This window comes from Rhinatrema bivittatum, chromosome 11, assembly GCF_901001135.1.
Source record: "Rhinatrema bivittatum chromosome 11, aRhiBiv1.1, whole genome shotgun sequence".
Taxonomy (NCBI): Eukaryota; Metazoa; Chordata; class Amphibia; order Gymnophiona; family Rhinatrematidae; genus Rhinatrema; species Rhinatrema bivittatum.
This window is the reverse complement of record NC_042625.1, coordinates 29,781,854-29,800,605: the sequence shown is the minus strand read 5'-3', so window position 1 is coordinate 29,800,605 and position 18,752 is coordinate 29,781,854. Positions and strand designations below refer to the sequence as shown.

Sequence of the window (18,752 nt, the reverse complement as noted above, 5' to 3'; positions counted from 1 at the left end):
CTACAAGGGTTGAGCTAGCTCAGGGATCACCAACCCACCGCTCGCCCTGTTCTACCCGAGGGAGAGCCCACAAAGGAACCTAACACCTTGGGGAGCCTTCCTGTTAGGAATCTTCTCTCTTCCTCCAACTTTTTTTTTTTTTTTTTTTACAAAACTCTAGTCTGTAAGGTTTGCACCTCTACCATCTGCTGGAAGCAGAAAAATATTGAAGGACTGTAGGTGGCACTCTCGGTTATGTAGCAGTGTCTGAAAACTTTTCATTCTCTGTTTCCATCTGCTGATAGGTATGCAAAACCCGCTTGTCTGGTCTGATCTGGGTACACACAGGACGGGCTGTTTGAAGGGAGAATCCAAATGCAGAAGGAGGTTTGAGGATTGGTTCAGGTGGAGGTGGTCAACTGGAGGATGTAAGAGGAACTGAGGGGTGAAAGGAGATTAGCTGGGGGAATGTGTTAGGTTTGGAGAGGAGGAGAGAGGGATGATGGAGGATGAGAGAGAAGGGAAAAGGGGAAGGGGTGAGGGAGGAAATTACAAAGGATCAGTTGGGGATTAGAAGAAGGGCTTGGGGTACGGGAGGATAAGCTAAAGGAATGCAAAAAGAGCTAGAAGGGATGAGCTGAGGAGATGGGAGAAATAAGAGGATTAGCTGGAGAGGTGAAGGTTGAGAAAGGAGGATTTTGCTGGAGTGAAGGGTCCTCTGGAGGGATTGGAGGTTAAGAGTATCCAATGGAAAGGACAGAAGTTGAAAGAGGGGATCAGCTGGAGTGCAGGGAGGGTGAGACTGGAATAACTATTGGATGGAGACTGCTAACTTGTTCTCTGGGGTCATGCAAATTTTTAAGTGCTAAATTGGGGTCACATTTGCTAAAAGTCTGGAAAGCCCTGTGTTATAGATAACTTGCCACTTTGGGGTACCTTTTTTTATTTTTAAGATACAGCAGGAAACCCTACAAAGCATGTTTAAAGATGCCTCTTTTTATTTTTAAGAAAATTGTAATGCAGTCAGCTTCATTTCTGTATTGTCCATGCAAAGATAGCCTGCAGTGGTTTACAGCGTTATTGGTCATACCTTCCCATCACAAAGACATCTACATGCCACTAGTATGGCATACTCTGTGCAATCAATACACAGGAGTAATGCACAAACAACTTCTTATAATCTGCAATATTTCTGCAAATATCCTTACCTCTATCTCTGCAAAACATTGCCCAGCAAAGACATGGGATCCATCTTCTACCATATACTGAAGCAGTTTGCCAGCAGAGGGAGATCTGAGCACAGTTGGATCTTTCTCCTTTTCAAAAACGCAGGTTTTGTTACCTATTGTGATCAGATACCTAAAGGAAAGAAGAACCTTCTGACACATTGGGTGCACAGTGCCCTTGTACAGGGAAAGAATACTGGATATTGATAAATATTAAGAGGTGCTATATTGATAAATATTAAGAGTTGACTGCCCAATTGAGCCCCAGTACTAAGAGAGAAAAACTCTTTCTATAGGTCTGATTTACTAAGGCTCCCTCCCTCCAGCCCCCCTCCAATTCTGTATCTATGGATGAAAAAAAAAACTTAGTAAATCAGGCCATTTTTATGAATCTCTGCAAGCACTAGATAAAATGTCATATCCAAGTTGTAGGATTAGTAAACCGTTTTATCCAAGAAAGATCTATATACCTTAAAAGCATTCTCCGTTTTTTCAGTTTTATAAATGTTTTATTAAAACAATGTGGCACATGCTGAGATACAACAAAGAGCCTGAGAAGCTCACAGTGTCATATAATGTTCATTATATTATGTCAAATAAGGAAAACTAAGTAAAAAAAACAAAACTTTAAAAACAAATGCCTCTATCTGGTCTCAACACTAATCCAATAAAGGCGGGAAAAGACCCGTGCTTCTCTCTTCCCTCCACATGAAATTTTGAATTGCATCTATGAAGTACAAATCAAACATTTCCCAGCTTCCAAGTTTTCTTTGCCCTTGAAGCAGACATTACTCCCTACCTCCAAAAGTTTAAAAAAAAAAAAAAAGCAAATAAAGCACTAGGGCTCTGAAATTAATGTGCGCTCAGCTATGAGCTTGTTTTTCTACATAGAACTTTACTTCTAATATAATAGGAGTTTAGCACACAAAAAACATGGTCACATATTAGCGTCTTCCCATTCAAATCCCATGTTAATTGAGGCATTAGCTATTACTCTCCAATGCAGAGAGGTGCATTAGCTTAACTCATGTTATCTTAATGCTGGAAATTTAACTCCTAGTCAGAGATAGAGTAAATTTTCTGGAGTTAATGTCAGTCTATGGGAGTTCACTCTACAGGTATCCTATACTGGCAGTTATGCACATAAAAAACAATTTGTGCACAAAAAGAAGTTTCTTGCCTGTAACAGGTGTTTTCTGTGGACAGCACGCAAACAAACAGCCACACAAGTGGGAATGTCAGCATCTGGCATAGAGTTCGGGCATGCTAGGTATAGATAAGGCTCAGACAGTTCTTCAAGATTTTTCTGGGCATGCGTGCAGCTTCCCACCCAACTTCCAGACGTGAGGAGATTCTCAGTTTATTCTAAAAGCTTTAGGTACAGAGTCCTGCAGTGTTCATGTATTCCTCAAGTCTTTCCAGGGAGGAGGGAGGGATTGTGTGGTTGTTTGCATGCTGTCCATGGAGAAAGCAGAGTTGCTTACCTGGTACAGGTGTTCTCCTAGGACATCAGGATTTAGTCTTCACACATGAACCAAATCACTGTGAACCTGGAAGATGTAGTAGGCCAGAGTGACAAACTAAAGAGTGGCAAATCAGTTGGATTGGATGGTAGAGTAGTTAAATCTCAAGCGGATTGTGACAAATTGCAGGAGGACCTTGTGAGACTAGAAGATTGGGCTTCCAAATGGCAGATGAAGTTTAACGTGATCAAGTGCAAAGTGATGCATATAGGGAAAAATAACTCTTGCTGTAGTTACACAATGTTAGGATATATCATAGGAGTTACCACCCAGGAAAGAGATCTAGGCGTCATGGTGGATAATACATTGAAATCGGCGGCCCAATGTACTGTGGTGATCAAAAAAGCAAACAGAATGTTAGGAATTATTAGGAAGGGAAGGATGCGGGACACCGAGGAAGATGGCAGCCAGATAGGACGCATGGGAAGTGAGTTCCATGGCGTTTTTCCCTTTCACAATTTATATATAGAAAATGCCCCATACAAAACACAAGGGGAAAATCCAGGGAGCATCGACAAGCTCCCCGGTACTGGACCCTTACCAGCCGCGTATTGAGGGCTTCCTGGCTGGAGCAATCGGGACGTCAGTTGGGCAGGTCGCTGGAGGGGAGCAGTTTGAACGAGCAGGCTCCCCTATGACCCCGGATGTCACCTTGAGCCCCGGCAAGCCGACCAGGCCCACGCACCCAGCGCACATTGTAGAATCCCCGCCCGAGACGGCCCTAGGCGATTTACAACGGGAGTCTGTGGAATCTGTACAGGTGAGCCCTGGGATGAGAGGAGTTGGAATGCGCATCCCACGAGGAGAGGAATCCTTTGTGGCACTGGAAATGGGTCACAGAGGAGAAGAACAGACCCATATTGCTGATACCATCGCAAAGAATATGCAGCAAGGGGCAACACAACAGGAGATGGGTGAGTCCCATACAGAATCCATTGCAGTGAAAGTTAACATTGGGCAACCGGAGGATATCACACTTGGGAAAGTTTGGTATGCACTTAAAGCTATTGATACTGCTTTAAAATCAATTGCTCAGTCGATAATTGAAGTAAAACAGCAAACACAAGAGAATAATAGTCTGATTGGGACTTTTAATTTGAAAATTCAAGACCACGAGGAAAGGTTAAAGAAAATGGAGTCTCTGCAACAAGATTTTGTGAAATCAGAAATAGCAACAGAAAGAAGAATGGAAAAAGTGGAGAACAATTTAAGAATGTTGAACTTAAGAGTGATAAACATTTCTGTGTTCAGATTAATCTCACTGGCAGAATTATTTAAAATATATATGAAGGAAGTATTAAAGATACCAGAGACGGCGATGCATGTTTGCACCAGAGCATACTACTTGCCTCAAGGTGTTCCCGAGGCTGCATGAGAAAATATACGATCTATGGACATTTCTGAGATTTTGGAACTGCCTATAGAAACAGAGGTGAAGGAAAGAAAAGCAATGTTAATATCATTTGCATTCATTTCAGATCGCAATTATGTCTTGAAAATGTTCTTGAAGAATAGATCAGCTCTATTTTATGGAGCAAAATTGCGGATCTACCCTGACGTAATCAAAGTAACGCAGCAACGTAGGAAGGAATTCCTTACTATGAAACAAAGGGTAATCGATATGGGTGCCCGATACGTCTTAAAATTTCCATGTAAATGCTGCATAAGATTCCAAGGGAATAATTATGTCTTTTTTGACCCCAAACAACTGAAGGATTTTTTATTGGGTCACCCCCAAGAAACTCCTGTTGAGTGATCGGCTAAGTAAATAATGATTGCTCACCTATCTTTATGTCAATATATATTGAAATGTTGTTAATTTTCGTTCAATTTGTTCTTGCCTCCATAAGAAATTTACCTATTTTCCTTATGATATGTAAACTGGTGTCTCAGAGTATGTACCGAATTCTCATTAAGAATAATTCATGAATGATTGTGAAAATTTTGAAAATAGAAAATTAAAAAAAAAAAGAAGGAATTATTAGGAAGGGAATGGAAAAGAAAACGGAGGATGTCATAATGCCTCTATATCACTCCATGGTGAAACCGCACCTTGAATACTGTGTGCAGTTCTGGTCACCACATCTCAAAAAGGATATAGCTGCACTGGAGAAAGTGCAGAGAAGGGCGACCAAAATAATAAAGGCATGGAACTACTGCTCTATGAAGAAAGGCTAAAGACGCTAGGGCTGTTCAGTTTGGAGAAGAGACAACTGAGAGGGGAAATGATAGAAATCTACAAAATCATAAAAGGACTTGAACAAGTTAATGTAAATCGGTTATTTACACTCTCAGATAATAGAAGGGCCAGGTGGCACTCCATGAAGTTAGCACGTTCATTTAAAACAAATCAACGAAAATTATTTTTCACTCAGCGCATAGTTAAATTCTGGAATTCATTGCTAGGGGATGTGGTTTCAGCATTTAGTGTTACTGGGTTTAAAAAAGGTTTGGATAAGTTCTTATAGGTTAACTCCATAAACTGCTATTACGGTAATTAATAAGCAACAGTAGCTTGTGATCTATCTAATGTTTGGGTATTTGTCAGGTACACATGACTTGGATTGGCCACTGTTGGAAACAGGATACTGGGCTTGATGAACCCTTGGTCTGACCCAGTATGGCATTTTTTATGTTCTTATGTTTTTATGTATGCATCCCAGGGTTCTGAAGGAATTAAAAAATGAAATTTCAAATCTATTAGTTACAATTTGTAACCTATCATTAAAATCATCTATTGTACCTGAAGACTGGAGGGTGGCCATTGTAACTACAATATTTAAAAAGTGCTCCAGGGACGATCCGGGAAACTATAGACCTGTGAGCCTGACTTCAGTGCCAGGAAAAATAGTGGAAACTATTCTAAAAATCAAAATCACAGAGCATATAGAAAGACATGGTTTAATGGAAAGCAGAGTTGCTTACCTGTAACAGGTGTTCTCCCAGGACAGCAGGATGTTAGTCCTCACATATGGGTGACATCATCAGATGGAGCCCTGTCACGGAACACTTTTGTCAAAGTTTCTAGAACTTTCACTGGCACACTAAGCATGCCCAGCATACCACCAACCCTGCAGCCACCAGGGGTCCCCCTTCATTCTTGTTTGTAGCAAAAAATACGAGCGGAAAATAAAATAAGAAAACGTTATCGAACCCAACTCCACAGGGTGGTGGGTGGGTTTCGTGAGGACTAACATCCTGCTGTCCTTGGAGAACACCTGTTACAGGTAAGCAACTCTGCTTTCTCCCAGGACAAGTAGGAAGGTAGTCCTCACAAATGGGTGAATAACAAGCTACAGGCTGAGTCATACGAATGAGGCCAAGCAGCACACGACATGTGCAACAGGCACCACAACTGGGATGCTGTTGGCAAGGATGAGGCAGCCTGAAATTCACAGCGGGTCGAGGTAGGACAGGTTGGGTTTCTATACTGGGAATAAGTTTCTTAGGACAGACTGGCCAAAGACAGAGTCTTGTCGTCCAGCCTTGTCAAGACAGTAGTGAGCTGTGAAGGTGTGGAGAGAACTCACATGTCGCAGCCTAGCAGATGTTAGCAATCGGTACTGAATGATAGTGTGCTACTGACATTGCCATGGCTCTGACGGAGTGTGCCTTCACTCATCCCTACAATGGAAGCCTGCTTGCTGGTAGCAGAATGCAATGCAGTTGGAGAGTGTCTGCTTGACCACCGCAACTCCAAGCTTGTTTTATCAAAGATACAAAGAGTTGGGTAGATTTCCTATGGACTGTGGTGTGGTCTAAATAAAATGCAAGAGCATGCTTACAGTCCAAGGTGTGCAGAGCTCGCTCACCCGGGTGAGCGTGAGGCTTTCGAAAGAAAGTGGGCAAGACTATGGACTGATTTAAATGGAAATCAGTTACCATCTTAGGAAGGAATTAAGGGTAAGTGCGAAGAACCACCCGGTCATGGAGGAACCTTGTGTAGGGTGAGTAGGTCACAAGGGCCTGTAACTCACTTACCCTGCAAGCAGACATGATGGCTACTAGGAAAAGTACTTTCCATGTAAGGTATCTGAGTTCACAGGAGTGCAAGGGCTCAAATAGAGTGTGCATGAGCAGTGCAAGGACAACATTGAAGTCCCAAGCCATGACCGGTGGCCGTAGAGGAGGCTTAAGCTGTAATAAGCCTCTCATGAAGCGACTCACCAGGGGTTGAGCCGTTATCGGGGCATCCCCTACTCCTTGGTGGTAAGCAGAGATGGCACTAAGTGTACTCGGATAGATGACGTCTGGAGGCCAGATTCAAGAGGTGCCAGAGATAGTCTAACAGATGCGGTGTGGGGCAAGAAAAGGGAACCAAGCCCTTTTGTGTGCACCACAAGGTAAACCTTTTCCATTTAGAGCGGTAAGACCTCCGCATGGAAGGCTTCCATGAAGCTATGAGGACTTGAGAGATGTCCTTAGAAAGATTGAGTGGGTAAAGTATCAACCTTTCAACATTCAGGCTGTCAGACAGGGTCTGGAGGTTCGGGTGATGTAACTTGCTGTGATTCTGTGTTATAAGGTTGGGCAATGTGCCCAAGCGAAAGGGTTCCTGGAAAAGAGGTCGAGAAGTATGGGGAACCAAACTTGGCGTGGCCAATACAGGGCTTTGAGTATCATTAAGCCCCGGTCCTGTTGTAGCTTCATGAGAGTCTTGCTTATTAGTGAAATCGGAGGATATGCATATAGCAAGCCTGTGTTCCAGGAGCGGGTGTGAAGGCATCCATGGCTGGTGCTTGCTAGTCCCTGTGAAGAGAGCAGAAACTTTCCACTTTGTGGTTCTGACTGGACGCAAAGAGGTCTGTGGTCGGCTGACCCCACCGGTGGAAGATTCTGCTCACGACCGAGGTATCCAGAGACCATTTGTGGGGCTGGAAACGTCGGCTGAGGCGGTCCGCCAGTGCATTCTGTGCGCCCGCTAGATAAGTGGCTCGCAGAAGTATGGAATGCGACAGGGCCTAGGGTCAAATCTGCGCCGCCTCCTGGCAGAGCAGATAAGAGCCCATGCCCCTCTGTTTGTTCAGGTACCACATTGCAACTTGGTTGTCTGTTTGAATCAGGACACCTTTGTTGGAGAGGCAGTCCTAGAATGCATAAAGGGCGAACCCCACTGCTCGAAGCTCCAGAAAGTTGATTTGATGGGTCGCTTCGGCTGTTGTCCAAGTCCCTTGAGTTTAAAGGCCTTGGACGTGGGCTCCCCAACCTAGGTTGGAGGCGTCCATGGTTAAGGTCACCTGAGGAGCCGGATGATGGAAAGGAAGACCTACTTGTAAGTTGGCTTTGTGTGTCCACCAGGCAAGGGACAGATGAAGTGACTGGTGATGTGTACCAGGGACGAAAGCGGTTGAGTAGCTTGTGTCCACTGAGCTTTTAGAGTCCACTGTGTCACTGTCATGGCAAGGCGTTGCCATTGGGGGTGACGTGGACTGTGGATGCCATATGGCTGAGCAACTTGAATAAGTGGCCTGCCGAGGTTCTTTTTCGATGGTGGATAGAGCTGGCTAGGTTGAACAGCATAATCGAGCAGTGCTGTAACCAGTTCTGCTCTTATGAAGGAGAGATGGTGAGATGGTGTTAAATGGGAGCTGGAGTAACTGATTAGAAATCCCAATGAGTTTAGAAGTCTTATGATGAGAACAAGAGTGTCGAGGGCTCCTTATTTGGCCTGGCTTTTATAAGCTAGTCGTCCAGGTATGGAAAAACATATATGCCCCTGTGGTGTAACTGTGCAGCCACGACTGCCAGGCACTTCGTAAACACTTGGGGCGCCGAGGTGGGTCACAAGCACTATCTGTATTGATAGTACTTGTGACCCACCACGAATAGCTGATACTTGCGATGAGGAGGGAAGATTGCAATGTGGGCGTATGCGTCTTGAAGGTCCAGAGAGCAGAGCCAATCTCCCTGTTGTAGCAGAGGAAGCATGGTGCCTAGGGATACCATTCTGAAGCATTCCTTGTGAAGAAATGGGTTCAAGGAATGGAGATCCAGAATAGGCCGAAGACCGCCAGTCTTTTTTGGAATTAGGAAATATCTGGAGTAGAACCCTCTCCCCTGCTGATGTGGTGGAATCGGTTCCACGGCTCTGGCCGACAGAAGGTTCGAGAGCTCTGATTCGAGTATTCCTGTGTGATCGTCCCAGCTCCGGAATGCATTGGGTGGGAAGTCTGGGGGTATTTCTGAAAAAATGTAGACTGTAATCGTGGGTTATGATGGACAATACCCACTGGTCTGTGGTAATTGGGATGCCAATTTGTTGCAAAGTGGCCAAGGCAGCTCCCCACTGGAGATTGGCTGCTGCTCTCTGGAAAGGAGTCAAAATCCAGCCGCAGGGCCAGCTTGTGGAGCTGGGTGCGGCCTAGGTGTTCTTGTTTGGCGTGCCTGTACCTTCTGAGGTGCCAGAGCTGGTCACGGGACGCAGGAGGGAAATATCTGCGTGGCCGGTAGAATTGTTGCCTGACGCAGGGTCTCATGATGGTCTTAACTGGGCCACTGAGTCCTGGATCTTGTCCCCGAACAGGTTGTCTCCTGTACAGGGTAGATCTGCAAGTTTGTCCTGTACATCCGGGCGTAGGACTGAGGCCTTGAGCCAGGCCCAGCGCCTAGCATTGATACCCGCGCTGCCTAGACTCTGGATGCTGTTTCAAAAGAATCGTAGGCAGCTCTGATTTCATGTTTGCCTGCTTCCAATCCTTTTTGTAGGATGGAGGACAAGGTTTCTTGTTGTTGCTGTGGTAATGTCTTCGCAATCTCCTGGACTTGTTTCTAGAGATTTCTATTATATGATAGCTATTCGTGCTATCATCATGAACCCTTGGAAAATTCTTCGTCCCAAAGCATCCAATGCCTTTTATTCCTTACAAGGGGGAGCAGAGGAATGTGGACATGATCGTTTAGCTTTTTTCTGAGCTGATTCCACCACTACAGAATGGTGGGGTAGCTGACTTTTCTGGAAACCTGGGGCTTGTTGGACTACATATGTAGCATCTGTCTTTCTGTTGACTGGAGGTACAGTACTTGGATGGTCCCACAGGCAGTGCAAGAGATCAACAAAGACTTCATGCACTGGTATTGCTATTATCTCCTTTGGAGCATCTACGAATTGTAAGACCTCCAACATTTTGTGGCGAGAATCTTCCTCTGTAATCAGTGGAAATGGGATAGTCTCAGACATCTCTTTGACAAAACCGGCAAAGGAGAGGTCTTCTGGAGGAGATCATCGCCTCTCTTCTGGGGGTGAAGGCTCTGAGAGCAATTCCTCAGAAGCTTGTGAAGAATATTCTGAAGATGCATCTCCCCATGGATCATAGGGAGTTTCCCCTTCCCCTGGAGGACTTCCTGATGGAGGAAGTATGTCAAAGCTGAGAGGGCGGGAAGGCATCGATGGATGCAGCATTGGCTTCGAGGGAATTGGTGCTGGCTTCGAGGGCACCGGGGCAAATGAGGTACATTTGGGGCACCGATAGCCCCGATGGACCTGGAATGGGCTCCGGCACTGGTGGTTCCCGTGGAAGGATCTGGCCGGGAACAGATTCTTCCTCCTCCGAGGAACCCGGTATTGGTATCGGGAGCTGTGGAGGCCTCGATGGACGACTCGGTGCCAGCATGTCCGGTGGCACAGGTTAAGTCGGCAAGGCACTGATGAGCAAATCGAGGTGCTCAAGGAGTGGTGCGAACATCGAGGGAGCCGGTTCCAGTGCCAGTATGGGGGCCAGTGCTGACGGCGATTGGACGCCTCGTAGGGCATTCAGCACTGCCTCTTAGACCATGCGGTCCAATTCCTCCCGAAAAGCCGGCATGGATGGTATGGCAACTGGGGTAGGAGGCAGGCTAGGTGTCACCAGAGCTTCCACGGGGGCCCGTGGAGGCTCGGTGCCTGGCACCGGTATCGGTGGGGAACGCTTGGAGGTCCCAGGTCCCGAGGAGGATGGGGGCTCCTTCTCCTCGAGCCCTTTTTGCAGGCAGCTCGGTGGAAGTCAATGCCGCTGTATCTGTGCTGGCACCGGGCAGGAACGCTCGTCGGTGCTTGTGTTTCCCTCGATGCTTAGTCCGGTCCTTCTCCGGCACCGAGAACAATGATGCTGATGCCTTCGATGGTGTCAGTGACGGACAGTCACCCACTCCGCGATGTTTCTGGCGAGGCATCTCCGAGGTCGATGGACCCTCTCCGGTCGGCGCCACTTGAACTGGAGTCGATGGAGTCGAGCGCTCTGATGCAAACAAATGCTCCATCTTGTCCAGTCAAGCGCGTAGGCCCTTGGGGGTCATTTGTGCGCAACTAGGGCATCGACGGACGTCATGCGAGGGGGCCTAGGCACAAAAAAAAAAAATTATGCGGGTCCCAGTCGCCAGACTTGCCCCCATCACCAAATTGCTGGCTATCATTGCAGATGAGTTTAAGATCTATGCTGATGATATTCAGTTTTATATAAAAGTCCAGAATTCATGGCAGGAAACAGTGAATTCTCTATCTTTTTGCTTGGATACCATTAAGAAATGGTTGAAACATAACAAGCTGTTGTTAAATACTAGCAAGACCACAATGCTATTAATTCATCGACCTCATTCTGTACCCACAAATGATACCATTTCAATAGACAATCTTTCATTCTCTCTTATTAAACCTATTAAGAGCCTAGGCATTATGATTGATTCTACCCTGTCTTTCAAACCTCAAATCAGATCGCTTGTTAAAACAGGTTTCTTTAAACTTCGGCTGCTGGTAGGCCTATGTCACTTGTTGTATGACAAAGATTTCTTGATGGTTGTCCGCGCTATTATTTTTCCGCACATTGACTACTGTAATGGGTTATACATTGGTTTACCGAAGTGTTTAACTCAATCACTTCAACTTTTGTTAAATTCAGCCGCAAGACTGGTCTCTCATACAAAGCGTTTTGAAAAGATCTCGCCGATCTTATGCAGACTTAATTGGCTACCAGTGAATGAACGTATAAGTGTTCAAGATAGGCATGTTAGTTTACAAGCTTCGTGTGTCAGACTCTACTTTTTGGTTTAATGCTCTGTTACGAATCCATAATCCGGTTAGATGCTTGAGATCCTCACAACTTAACCTGCTAGAGATTCCCTCAGTCCGTCATGCATTATTTAGTACCAGGGAGACTTCTTTCTCTACTGCAGCACCCAATCAATGGAACCTTCTTCCTTTTGACCTCAGATCTCTGGAAGATGTTAAAAAGTTCAAAACGTCATTCAAGGAATATCTGCTTCATCGTGCGTTTAATGATTAATGAAGCGGTATGAATGTTCTCAATCTGCTTGTTAAAGTAAATATGATGACCAAATAATTGAGATTCCATTTTCGGAATTATGCTCTGATGTCTAAAAACATTATCCTTTATGTACCATTAACATTTGGTATTTTGCTTTTTGGTTTCTGTGAAGCTAAAATTTATAGTCTGTATTTTATTTTTGCTTTTATTATGTATGTATCTTTGTATATCGCCTAGGCCTTCTAAGTGTTAGGCGATTAATAAATTTTAATAAATGAAATGAAATGAAATGAGGGTGTGAGGTCGGTGACCATTGGGCATCAAAGTAGTAAGCCGCCGGGAACTGACCACAAAGTATGCAAAAACACTTACTGAGTGTCAGAGGGAACGGAGCTCGATGAGGGACCCCAGTGAGGGATTTTTTAAGAAATTAACTTCAAATTATTCCGTTAGGAAAGTTGTGAGAAATTTTTCACAGAGCTCCTAAACCGCAAGGCAACTGCTGCATGGAAAAAAAAGAGACTGAATGGGGACCCCTGGTGGCTGCAGGGTTGGTGGCATGCTGGACATGCTCAGTGTACCAGTCAGAGTTCTAGAAACTTTGACAAAAGTGTTCCGTGACACGGCTCCATCTGATGATGTCACCCATATGTGAGGACTACCATCCTGCTTGTCGTGGGAGAACACAATCAACATGGATTTAACCAAGGGAAGCCTTGCCTCACAAATCTGCTTCATTTTTTTCAAGGGTTAATAAACATGTGGATAAAGGTGAACCATTAGATGTAGTTTATTTGGATTTTCTGAAGGCGTTTGACAAAGTCCCTCATGAGACGCTAAGAAAACTAAAAAGTCATGGGATAGGAGGCGATGTTCTTTCGTGGATTACAAACTGGTTAAAAGACAGGAAACAGAGAGTAGATTTAAATGGTCAATTTTCTCACTGGAAAAGGGTAAACAGTGGAGTGCCTCAGGGATCTGTACTTGGACCAGTGCCTTTCAATATATTTATAAATGATCTGGAAAGGAATACGATGAGTGAGGTTATCAAATTTGTAGATGATACAAAATTATTCAGAGTAATTAAATCACAAGCGGATTGTGATACATTGCAGGAGGACCTTGCAAGACTGGAAGACTGGGCACCCAAATGGCAGATGAAATTTAATGCGGACAAGGTGCAAGGTATTGCATATAGGGAAAAATAACCCAAGATGAAGTTACATGATGTTAGGTTCCATATTAGGAGTTACCACCCAGGAAAAAGATCTAGGCATCTTAGTGGATAATACATTGAAATCATTGGCTCAATGTGCTGCGGCAGTCAAAAAAGCAAACAATGTTAGGAATTATTAGGAAGGGAATGATAAATAGAAATGAAACATAGAAATGACGGCAGAAGAAGACCAAACGGCCCATCAAGTCTGCCCAGCAAGCTATGCACTTTATCCATTTTTTTTTTTTTAATTCTTTATTTATGAATTTTTAGTTATAATACAACTACATTCATATCTGTATTTCAATTTTTACATTGAAATTTTACAGGTTCAGGAGTGTTTATAAATCACATCATCCGACAATAATATATATCAAAAACTATTATTCCTTCTCTTCCTAATTCCATAATACTAAACAGTAAGGGAGCCTTTGAACAATTCCAATTAATAAACAAAACAATTCTATCTATATGAACAGAAATATACAGATTATTCAATCATTGCATTACCAACTGAGCTATTTTCTGGAGTCCTCTCTCCCCTACTCTGGTTCCTATGTTGCTCTAGAAATTTCTCGAGATCATCTGGATCATAATAGATGTATTTCTGATCATTTACATACATTATGCATTTGCTGGGAAACCTAATATATATCCGAATACCAAATGTTCTAGCGATGTTAGCTAGAGTTATAAACTTTTTTCTTCTAACCTGTGTTTCTTTTGCCACATCTGGGAACACCCAAATCTTCTGACCCAGATAAGAAGCAGTTCTATTTTGCATAAACATTTTTAGAATTTTTTCCTTATCCGAAGACTGGGAGAATTTTACCATTAGTGTCCCCCTTCTTTCAATCTGGGCAGTACTTGAGGTTTCCAGCAATTCTGTGACATTCAGAGTATCATCTTGTTGAGGCAGATCTACATTTAAACCTTGATTTCTCTCATTTAAAAAATATAAATTTGTAATTAAAGGGAAACTTTCAGGTGTTAATGCTAGTATTTCTCTAAAATAATTCTTAAGTTGCTCCCTCTGGGAGATCAACCTACACTTAGGAAATTTCACAAACCTTAAGTTGTTATATCGGGCTATATTTTCCAAATTCTCTACTTTCCTTAATAGAGTATTTTCTCCTTTTATAATCGATACTTGTGCTTCTTTAACTAAATTTAATTCTTCCTTAACCTTTACAAGAGACACCTCATTACTTGTTACCAAAGGGTTAATACTTAACAAAGTGGTCTGCATATCTTTTATATTAATGTTTAAAGACACTATATTTTTCTGTAATAACAGTACAGCTGACCATAACATTTCCATTGATACATTTTTTGGACTTCCAGCATTTGCACTAAACATAGAAAAACCCTCCAATTGACCAAGAGAATCCTGTCCTGCAACATGTCCAGGTAAAGGGGTCGGGGTATTCCTTCCAGTTTCCTTCCGCTGACCCTCAGGATTATCTCTTTTCTGCTCCACCAATTGGAACGGGGAGAAAACCTTTCCCGTCTCCTTTGGCCTCACTACCCTATCTTCTGCTTCCTCGAACGGGTTCAACCCACTTAACGACATCCGTTTTATGGGTGAATCTAGTCCACTGATAGTTGCAAAGCCCATTGGTGGTGCTGGTGTTGTTGGCTCCCCAGGACTTAAGCTGACTTCTCCCGACAGTGGAGACATATGCTCAATATCTTCCACTGTAATGGGAAACTCTGGGGGCTTTTTTTCTGTATGTGAGTATATATCAGTTATTGTTGTTTGAACTAGGCTCGGTTTGGCTGGGGTCGAGGCATCCTGCCTCACTTTGCCTTTTCTTTTAGAATGCGGCATCGTCTAAGCTGAAAATATTATTACAAGCAAACTGATGTGTACTCACTTTCTGTCGCTCCAAACAGTTATGGCTTCGGAATAGAGGGGACTTCCCGGGTCTGCGGCGAAGAGTCCTAGGCAGCCTCCCAGCCTTCGCCGGCCTAAGCCGGACCAAGCCGCGCGCCCCTTACGGAGCGCGTGGCTTAGGCAGCGCGCCGACGGCAGCTACGCGTGTCTGCTGCTGTCTTTATAGCAGCAGGCGCCCTGTGCTGACGTCACTTCCTGGCCTCGTAGTCAGTCGCGTTTGGCCGCCTCCCTCCGTCACCAGGTCGGCCAGCTGTTCCGGGACCTCGGTTGTTTCAGGCAGTAGAAGCGGCAACAGGTATGGGGTCTCCTCGCTCCTCAACCTCCGGCTCCCAGATATTTCTCCGTCTGCTGCTGTCTTTATAGCAGCAGGTGCCCTGTGCTGACGTCACTTCCTGGCCTTGTAGTCAGTCGCGTTTGGCCGCCTCCCTCCGTCACCAGGTCGGCCAGCTGTTCCGGGACCTCGGTTGTTTCAGGCAGTAGAAGCGGCAACAGGTATGGGGTCTCCTCGCTCCTCAACCTCCGGCTCCCCTTTATCCATTTTTTTTCCCTTTTTCTCTCTCCCACCTGTTACTATTGGCTTCCAGTACACTCCAGCCCTAATTCCCCTTCACCCAATTTAGAGAGCAGCTCTGTATCTGCATCCAAGTGACATCCAGCTCAATTAGGGGTAGCGACCGCTGTAACAAGCAGGCCACCCCCTTGCCCCATACTCTTACCCACCCGTTTTTATTTTTTTGTTTTTTTTTTTGGAAATAGCAGCCCTCCATTCTTCCGCTCCGTGAAGGTGGAACACCAACTACTGGCCACTGGCATCCCGCTCCGTGAATGCCTCTGTGGCTACTGCCGCTCCCTGCAGTGTTTGAAGGCCGCTGTGGCTACTGCTGCTCCGTGCAGTGTTTGAATGCCGCTGTGGCTACTGCCGCTCCGTGCAGTGTTTGAATGCCTCCACTTTATTCACGCCCTCTAGACTTGATGGATCCACAGTATTTATCCCACGCCCCTTTGAAGTCGTTCACAGTTTTAGACTTCACCACTTCCTCTGGAAGGGCATTCCAGGCATCCACCACCCTTTCCGTGAAGAAATACTTCCTGACATTGGTTCTTAGTCTTCCTCCCTGGAGCCTCAGCTCGTGACCTCTGGTTCTGCTGATTTTTTTCCGACGGAAAAGGTTTGTCGTTGTCTTTGGTTCATTAAAGTTTTTCAAGTATCTGAAAGTCTGAATCATATCACCCCTGCTCCTCCTTTCCTCCAGGGAGTACGTATTTAGATTCTTCAATCTCTCCTCGTATGTCATCCTATGAAGACCCTCCACCTTCCTGGTCGCCCTTCTCTGTACCGCTTCCATCTTGTCCTTGTCTCTTTGTAGATACGGTCTCCAGAACTGAACACAGTACTCTCCAGGTGTGGCCTCACCAAGGATCTGTACAAGGGGATAATCACTTCCCTTTTCTTACTCGATATTCCTCTCTCTATGCATCCCAGCATTCTTCTGGCTTTTGCTATCGCCTTGTCTCATTGTTTCGCAGACTTCATATCATTAGACACTATCACTCCAAGGTCTCTCTCCTGCTCCGTGCACATCAGCCTTTCCCCCCCCCCCATCGAATATAGTTCATTCGGATTTCCACTCCCCATATGCATGACTTTGCACTCCTTGGCATTGAATCTCAGCTGCCATATCTTCGACCACTCTTCCAGTTTCCTTAAATCCCGTCTCATTCTCTCCACTCCTTCCGGCGTGTCCACTCTGTTGCAGATCTTGGTGTCATCCGCAAAAAGACAAACCTTACCTTCTATCCCGTCCGCAATGTCGCTCACAAAGATATTGAACAGGACCGGTCCCAACACCGATCCTTGCGGTACACCACTTAAAACCTCCCTCTCTTCAGAGAGAGCTCCATTTACCATCACGCATTGTTTTCTGTCCGTCAACCAGTTTTCAATCCATGTCACCACCTCAGCACTCACTCCTAAGCTTCTCGTTTTATTCACCAGTCTCCTGTGCGGAACCGTATCAAAAGCTTTGCTGAAATCCAAGTAGATGACATCGAGCGCTCTTCCTTGATCCAATTCCTTGGTTACCCAGTCAAAAAAGTCAATCAGATTTGTCTGACAGGATCTTCCTCTGGTGAATCCATGCTGCCTCTGGTCCATCAATTCTCCGGACTGTAGATAGTTCACTATTCTCTCTTTCAACAGTGACTCCATTACTTTTCCCACCACCGAAGTGAGGCTAACCGGTCTGTAGTTACCAGCTTCCTCTCTGTTCCCACTCTTGTGAAGCGGGACCACCACCGCTCTTTTCCAATCACTCGGCACCACTCCCGTTTCTAGGGATCTATTGAACAGGTCGCACAGCAGTCCCGCCAGCACATCTCTGAGCTCCCTCAGTATCCTTGGATGAATCCCATCAGGCCCCATGGCTTTGTCCACTTTCAGATTCTTTAGCTCTTCCCATACATTATCTACTGTAAATGGATTTTCATCTGTTCCACTTCCCTCCAGTTTCTTGTTGTGTAGAGATGGTCCTTCTCCAGGGTCTTCTTTAGTGAACACAGAGCTGAAGTATTCGTTTAATATTTTATGAAGTTTAATATTTTTATGACGTTTTCTCTCCTGACAGAAAACGTCATAATGCCTCTGTATCACTCCATGGTGAGACCTTACCTTGAGTACTGTGTACAGTTCTGGTCACCGCATCTCAAAAAAGATATAGTTGCACTGGAGAAGGTACAGAGAAGGGCGACCAAAATACCAAAGGGGATAGGAAAATTGGTTCTTACCTGCTAATTTTCGTTCCTGTAGTACCACAGATCAGGCTAGACTCCTGGGTTTATTCATCCCTACCAGCAGAAGGAGGCAGAGAAAGTTTCACTGACACTGCTTGATAAGCCCTGGTGCCACCTGCAGTTCCTCAATATTGATATGTACCCAAGCAAAAAACTTATGTGCAAAAACTTGATAAAAAACATGTAAAATCTTGTAAAACTAGTAAATTGTGAATAACCAAACAAAAAGCGTATGCCGAAAAGATTACAGCTGAGCGGAGGATTCTCCCCCTCCAAAACTGGGCGGGTTCTGGACTCATCCGTGGTACTTAGGAACGAAAATTAGCAGGAAAGAACTAATTTTCCTTTCCTTGTATGTACCCGGATCAGTCCAGACTCCTAGGATGTACCAAAGCTTCCTAGAGGGTGGGAACTGAAGACTCCCGCTCGCAAGACACATTCGCCGAAAGACCAGGAGTTTGGATCCCCCAAATCCAGCCAGTAATGCCTCACAAAGGTATGCAAGATAAATCGTATTGGCAACTTTAATTATATATCACAAAACCATAAACAAAACAATATATAGTGACATATATCTCTCAATTTTTATTACATTGAAATCATTACAAAAACAATTCTTAAATATATCACATATCACCCTTGGGAATATGCATTTAAAACATACATAAATCAACACAACTCACACCATATCCCTGTGATTCACTCGATGAAAGAAATCTTTTTGAACGCCACGTAGGTGGCGGAGGGTTGGAAATAAAGAAAAAAAGAGGTAATTCACAGAGGGAGAGCCGGGAAAGTTCTTTAAAGCAAATGTTCCTGTGAATGACCGTTGAAGGACACCGAGAAGTGAGAGTCGAATGGTATACTTACATGTACGTCTAAGAG

The 18,752-nt window shown here is 44.7% G+C and overlaps 1 protein-coding gene across 1 annotated transcript in view; it reads right to left on the bottom strand.

Moving 5' to 3' along the window:
- LOC115100985 (acetyl-CoA carboxylase 2-like) overlaps window positions 1-18,752 on the bottom strand; it is a 982,255-nt gene that overhangs the window by 715,386 nt on the left and 248,117 nt on the right. The window contains 1 exon segment of the mRNA XM_029620121.1: window positions 1,188-1,338. Coding sequence (XP_029475981.1) covers window positions 1,188-1,338 — 151 coding nt within the window.